At 36.0% G+C, this 7,257-nt stretch overlaps 2 protein-coding genes across 9 annotated transcripts in view; one reads left to right on the top strand and one right to left on the bottom strand.

Annotated features, from left to right (window-relative positions):
- Window positions 1-7,257, top strand: part of PLS1 (plastin 1) — a 277,498-nt gene that overhangs the window by 157,818 nt on the left and 112,423 nt on the right. The window lies entirely within an intron of this gene.
- XRN1 (5'-3' exoribonuclease 1) overlaps window positions 108-7,257 on the bottom strand; it is a 36,696-nt gene continuing 29,546 nt past the window's right edge. For 4 of the 8 annotated variants that reach the window (XM_064385817.1, XM_064385819.1, XM_064385820.1 and 1 more), the window contains 4 exons: window positions 7,010-7,123; window positions 6,812-6,929; window positions 5,623-5,774; window positions 2,413-5,419 (listed from right to left, as the gene is read on the bottom strand). In XM_064385817.1, the coding sequence (XP_064241887.1) occupies window positions 5,129-5,419; window positions 5,623-5,774; window positions 6,812-6,929; window positions 7,010-7,123 (675 nt within the window). In that variant the 3' untranslated portion in view covers window positions 2,413-5,128. Of the gene's footprint in view, window positions 215-1,304; window positions 1,473-2,412; window positions 5,420-5,622; window positions 5,775-6,811; window positions 6,930-7,009; window positions 7,124-7,257 lie in introns of those variants that run through there. The other 4 variants (XR_010346303.1, XM_064385818.1, XM_064385821.1 and 1 more) reach the window with 4 other exon arrangements.

The following is a 7,257-nucleotide window of genomic DNA, read 5'->3' as shown; positions in this document are numbered from 1 at the left end:
CTCCTGTACTCCTGCAGAAGTTACCACTCTCCTCGAAGTCAACAGACAGAACCACATGCAATGACATCACTTGATGAATCATGTTAGATTTGTGGGTAATTTGAGCTTTAGGCAGTCATGGGATGTTTCTTAAGGAGTTCCATTCTTGCTAAATCATCCCACCCTCACACTACAAACTGTACCAATGCAGCTGTTCTTGGGACTCCATGATGAACTATGAAAAATAACACACAGGACAGTGCCAATCTGATTAATTCCTTGATAAGATTCATAATGTGGCAACACAGTTTGGCATGACCCAGAGGGAGCAAGTAATAAGAGACTGGTTAATCCAGGATTATCACTAGAGGATTGCACATCAAATCCGTGCCCACATGCATGAGGTTTTGCACTGTGCCTCAGGCACAAGCGGTCCTTCCTTTCTGCCAGCTCTGCAGCACAAGTAAACTCTGACAGGAAATGAGGTGGACTTTAGGACAGTTAAGCTGTAAGCCAAAAATTTATCTACCAAAGCAAGTGAAGTGAAAACTGGTGTACTTACTTTGTTAATGTTTCATTATTTCCCCATTATTTTTACTTGGCCTAAGGAATATCTGCATTTGGAGAAGAGCAATGTGTATTAACAAGGAAAGTGCCCATCATCCTCTGGATGTCTCTTAAGGAAGTACTGTGTGAAATGACATAACTATGAATAATTTAAAGAAAATGAGTGATTGAGTTCCTGTATATATATATGTGTGTGTGTGTGTGTGTGTGTGTGTACATATATATGATGGTCCTGTGTAACTAGAAAATTCAGGGCTGGACAGGTTTTTAAAAGAACATTCAAGTTGAGAAATTAATGAAAAAAAAAGACAAAAATGGCCATCAATGAGGCTTAATTAGAACAAGAGAATGGATAAACTAGAATCTAAAAGGATGAAAAAGCACTTAAGAACTATTGTTTCAGTAAGACCTAGCCCTTAAAAACAACTACAATTACACAAAATACAGGACTAAATGTGATTATCAACTTTCATAAATCACTGCCAATGCACTGATGTTCTATTGACCAAGTTTTACCAGAAAAAAAGTTTTAATGAAAAATGCTTTTTGTGTCCTTTCAAATAATAGGGACCAAGTGTACTATATGCACTTGATGGCATTGTGACCATTTCTTTGATGTGTATTGTATTTCAAAGCAAAATAAACCAGCAAATTTGTAAATTATAGAAAAATAAGAGTAAACACCCACTGAAAAATTGACAGCAATAAGGAATTGTTGTTGGAACCATGGATTCTTTTAATAAAGAACAGCCACTTACCTCATGACATCAGATTCTTCAAAACATTTATCAGTTACAGTCTCAATATTCAAGGGTCCTCATGCACCTGAATTTGAATTCTTTTGGCCAAGAGTGTGTATTCAGACTGCCCTTATGCCCTTGATGTCACTGTGTCCCCTTTCCAGATACAGAAAGAGAAGAACATAACTGTCTCTCAGTAGTAAGGAAGGCTGATTATGGAATACATAAGGAGATCACATTGCAAATAGAATTAGAAAACATTCTTATTGTAAGTAACAGTTACTTCTTTGAGATTCCTCACTCTCAGGGGTCATCTATATAGTAGTTCATATCAAATCAATTCAATTGAACAAAAGTCCTGTAATTTTTGAATGGAAGCATCCATGCAAGATTTACTCTGCAATAACTGATAATATTTTCAAGTAATCCCTTCATTTAAGTTGCCTGAGTTTTCTTTAGTGCTATATATTGAGATGGCAGAACTCACCATGCAGGGTAACAGCAGTTAAGACTTCATTGACTAATCATTTGAAGCCAGTTTATGAAATGCAAGATTTTATCTTGGTGTCTTTAAGTTGAGCAATATGAGCTGAGTGTTTACACCAACCAGAACTGTTCTATACAGAAACACCAAGTTGCATACACACATAGATAAAGTTGCAGCAGCCTGTCATGCTAAGAGTGTACTCCAATCTTTATGCTGGTTGCTTTAAACAAGCTAATTCACACGAAAATGCGTAAGAAAGACATGGACATTCTGCTTCTCAGCCATCAGCTGGTTCTCCACCTTGTTAACAATCACTAGGACTGAGGTTACTGGAAATTAATGACTTTTCTATGGGGTTGGGTTTTTTTAATCTAATCAGTGACAAGGCCAAAAATTTTTGGAAGATCAGTATCATGTTAAATGCTTTTAATTGCAAGGTGACCAACAGCCTTTTGAAAAAACCTTGTATTTTGATCACAGTTACAGTTGAAGCCATCAAGAAACAGTCATGAGGGCAAGTCCTGCTTCTGAGAATCACAGAAACTGAGTTTCATGAGATTTGATTAATATTGTAAACTTCTGGGATGGAGCATACACAAGTTCCCACATAGTATTTGGAAATAAAACAGTGAAAATAGGTAATGTTTCTTGTTTCAATATTTAATCCAAGCAGACACAGACAGTTTATAAAATTACTCTATTGCATTAGAGTTCTATATAGCATTTAAGTTTTATGAATGTTTTTCCTTCAGTGTGGCATATATTCATATTCCAAAATATCTTTGCACAGTCTTTGTGCAACTACATGCTAAAAATCTGCAAATGCACACTTAACACTAAACAGCACAAAAAATACATTCTGTATCCATTCATATGCAAATTTAAAACATTTCACTTGGCAGATAAACAATGAAAAGTTATTTTAAAAAAATCAGAAACTACAAAAATGCGCACATAAAAGTCTTCCCTTTTGGATTTTTAGTAAAATACTGCTCTGTATAAGATCTAATGAAAAACTCCAGTGCTTAGAAAATACTTTATATCTATGAGAAAAAGAAATGCCTAAATTTATATCTGTATGAGCTAAACATTATGACCTTGTTAAAATATAATAATGAAATCAAAGGGGACATGGCAATGATCAATGCAGATGTCACATCTACCAGGACATGTAAAACTGTAATTAACTGGGCACCAGGCAGTCACTTTCATAAAATAGAAAAACTAAAAATCAGGAACTAATACAATATGCAGCAGTTACAGAATAAAGGGTTTAACCACCTAAATATACAACATATAGCAATTCCACTTGAAGAGGGAGCAGAAATCTTAGTCTGAAGTAGAATAATTAATAATAATTGCTGTGTTCACTGGTACATAAGAGTATAGCATCCTCCTCCTTTTTGTTTCTCAAAAATCTGCATAAATTGGGTGTACAGACACATCAAAATTTTTTGATGTGAGAGTCTAACATAGCCTCATCTCTGTCACGGAAATTTTCAAATAGGTATTTTATGATCAGATCATTCAGATAGATACAGTGGGCCAATTAACTGTCACATAACCACTTCTAAAATATTGGCATGGCAGCATCGTATCAGTCTCATGTTGCTAATGAGAAAAAAAATCCCAAAAAACCAACTTTCCCTCCACAGAACATGGCTTTGAACCTCTTGAGACTAGATGACTATAAAGACAACAACAAAATCGATGCAGTTTCAGATGATATGTAGACTACTCCACAAGTTTTGTGATACTAAGTAAAATAAAATTTCTTAATCTTGTTTTTACCTCTGTTACCTTTTTTATAGGGCTTGCTGCTATTCTACAAATACTGCTGAGCCAACAACGTTTTGGAGAAATGAAAATTAAAAAACACTGTGACACAGTAATAATGTGAAGCTTCATACTACACTAAGAAATGGAGGCAAAAAAACCAAATTAAAGTCTTGCAGACCCAGAATGAAACCTGTTCAGAAGCAACAAAATAAAGCACTCAAGTTTGCTTTATTTCTGGTTTCTGGGCCTTAGAGAAAAAATACTTCTTTTTCTAGAACAGATGAAAAATGAAATTTAATTTCATGCCAGTAAGCAGCACCAACAGAGGTTTCAAATTTTTTTCTTGGACTGAAGATTTTATAGTAATGTCCGTAAGATTGGCACACGTGGGTTAAAAAGAATACATGGACCTCTGAGCCTTCTTTTATTCCTATATGAGCAAATAATCCCATAGAGTTCTGTCCAAAAATTTAAGTCAGCTTTTTGTCTGAATATTTTTATGAAACCAATAGCAACACTTCCTGATAATTTAATTTTGCAACACAGAAATTCTCTCACAAAACTAGAAAAATAAATATTAAAAGTCATTAGCAACAAAGAAAAAACCTACTACAGAGAAGGGTTCAGGGCACAGACTAGTAGAGGAAGAAATGGACTCTAAGTAAACATAACTTTGACAGCCATCCAGCAAAATGGGTTGTCTTTCTGTCTGGCCATTTTTACAGTTTAGAAAAAAATCAGGCTATCACAAGCATTTAGGAGGCTATGCACATCTGTACTAGATAACTTTGTTATTTTATCATCAGAAAACAATTAAATTGGTAGATTAATAAAAAAGTTAAATGTACTTTACCAAAGGGATCTCTACTTTGCAAATTTTTTTTTAAGTCAATACATCCTATAAATTAATCTCCTGGAACAGATTGTGCAACAGCAACCAGGTTTTGCCACTCCAATACCAGACACACAATAACACCTAAGTTCTGAAAGCTGTAAAGCTGTTGCCCTCTGGTACAAAACCCAGCAGTTCCTGCTTAGACTGGATTTGGCAGTTTCTTTGTAGTCAGCTTGCAGTTACACTGATTCAACTCAGAAGGACCTGGAGTGCCAATATAAAAAACTGCATTTAAATAATTTTTACTTTCCGTCTTATTACACTATTTAAAATCAAGCTAGAGTACAAAATGTCATGCTAAACACTGTTAGATGCCCAACTTATTACTGTTCCACATCCCTCCCAAAAAGCACATCCAACCTGAGTAAAGGTTGCCACTGTTATTGCTGCTTACCCGATATTGTCTGTAAGCCACTGTTTAGAAACCTAGGCACAAGGGATGGCATGGCAACCCTAACTCGGTATTTCCTGGCTTTTGCTAATTTAAGTGAAAATAAAACAAATTTTAACATAATTTATATGGTTTTAATGACAACCTGAAAACCATAGCAAATAAAATGTATTTCCTTCTATATTATACTTAAAGTGGCTGGTCTTTTTAATAGAGATTTCTGATTTTTTTAAATGATAGAACATAACAGTGGGGAAGAGTTAAAGATAAAATACACCTAGCTACCAGATTTATTCTGAAGATTTTGGTGCGCCAAAATTGACAGCCAGTTTTCTTGGCTTTCGCTTGCTGGAAGTGTTTGGTGTTGATTTGTTATGAGGAACACTTGGAGTAGCCACATTGTCTTGAAATGAAACAGTGGACTGAGCAGCTTGAGGAGATTTTAAAGGAGCTGAAGAACTATCTTGCTGAATGTGGTCAGAAGACATTGGCTGTTCATTCTTTAGTGGTGCAGCTTGAGGGGAACTCTGAAACTCCTTGAGTTCAAAGTTTTTCTTGCTAGCAGCCCTTTTTTTAGTTACCTTTAAATTAAATAAATATTATTTAACAGAATGCATTCTCAAAAAACTTCAAATATTCCACTTTCAGAAAACATGCATACATATCTTAACAACAATTTTCTAATACTAAATACTACTTCACAATGGGGACGTTGTTGTATTCATCTTGTAGCCACCATTTTTTTTACAAAAATACAATATTAAGACAAACCTGCTGCTCTTACCTGCAGAGGTATAAACTGGTTGTGAGAACCAACTGGTAGAGTTCCTGCAAGAGACACATTTCCTGGATAGGAGCCAGGATAATAATGCTTTGGTACTGGAGTACTCCAGGACACTGGACCAAACATGTGAGATGACGGAGGCATCATATTAGCTGTGAAAAGAATAAACTTTTAGCTCTCTTTCATTTAAAAAAAAACAAAAAAACCCCAAAAACAAAACAACACAAAAAAACCCAACCAAACTTGCCAAGAGCTCAGGACTACTCCAACTACAGCTGTCTGCACGTTGCTTATCTTTTCAGCAAAGCCTCATATGCCTTATATTGACTTCAAAATATCTAAGTAGTCATTTATTATCAAAAGCCCCCAAATAAACAGAACTACACCTAGATGACAACACAATTAAGAGCACTAAAGTCATGGTATCTGCATTCCAGAGTGCACATAATGTGGGATCTCCACATCCTCAGCTCAGCCAACTGTATTAGGAGAAAGCTGCAAGTTTAGGCCATCATTTTGGAACACAGCAACAACACAGAAACCCCACAGAAAAGAGATGTAGCAGCTGCTGCATGAGTTTCTAGGATGCTACAATGGTGCTGACTCATGAATTCCTAGCTGTGATGGCAACTTCAGTAAAATACAAAACAACTGGGAGCCAGAATACAAAACAACACCAGAACTTTTAGCAATTTTTGGAGGATTACTTACCATGCTCGTGTTTGGCAGTGTACAAGAGGACTGTGATGTAGCACTTCAGTTAAAGTTGGTAATAGATGGATAAAAACAGTATTGCATACAGAAACATTAACTATATGGCGTGGGGGGAAAATCCATGTAAAAAATCAAGGAGGCTGCTTCTTACAAATTCTGGACTGGGATTATCTGCTTTCAAATAATTACTGTTGTTTTGAAGGCAAAAAAGTGGGAAAAAACACCTATGACTGAATAGATCAATACATTCTTGAGGAAAAGTAATCATTAATAGGCATGATCCTTCATACTGAATTAATCTGCACATTGATGCAAAGAGGATCATGAACTGTTTTCAAAACTGTTCAGACACACAATACACACATGAAAACCAAAAAATGGGGCTGTCTGGAAAGCATTCATTTTCATATAAAGAAACACCACAATTAGAGGATATTGTGATATTACTTGAAATGTGTACTAGTCAAACACCTACCAGGGGGCTGTGCAAATACTGGAGGAATTGATCCAGGTGGTACAGGAACTCCCAGTGGTTGGTAATTTGGAAACACTGCTGGAGGTGGAGGCGAAGCAAAGTTTACTCCTATAGAACCCTATGAAGAAGGAAACAGAGGTTTACCAGCAGATGCAGTGCACAGAGACAAAGATTTGAAGGGGTTTTGCACATCCTCACCAAGCGCTGTAAAGCAAAAAACGCAGCCTTCTCCTTTGCTTCAGCTTCGGAATGACACTGCGGTCCGTGAACCAATAAACCATTGGACAGCTTTATGTGGCAAACTGTCATGGTCTAGAAAAAAGAGAGAAGATTTTTGAGGGAATTTGTATTGCTAACAAACTGTGAGACAGAAACAGAGATTTGTTTGTTTAAAAAAAGGCAACAAAGGGAGCTACGGTTTATTTTCATACAGATTTCAGCGGTCA

This window comes from Passer domesticus, chromosome 11 (assembly GCF_036417665.1).
Source record: "Passer domesticus isolate bPasDom1 chromosome 11, bPasDom1.hap1, whole genome shotgun sequence".
NCBI classification, from domain to species: Eukaryota; Metazoa; Chordata; class Aves; order Passeriformes; family Passeridae; genus Passer; species Passer domesticus.
Note: the sequence above shows the minus strand (reverse complement) of the source record. Positions and strands in the feature narration are given on the sequence as shown.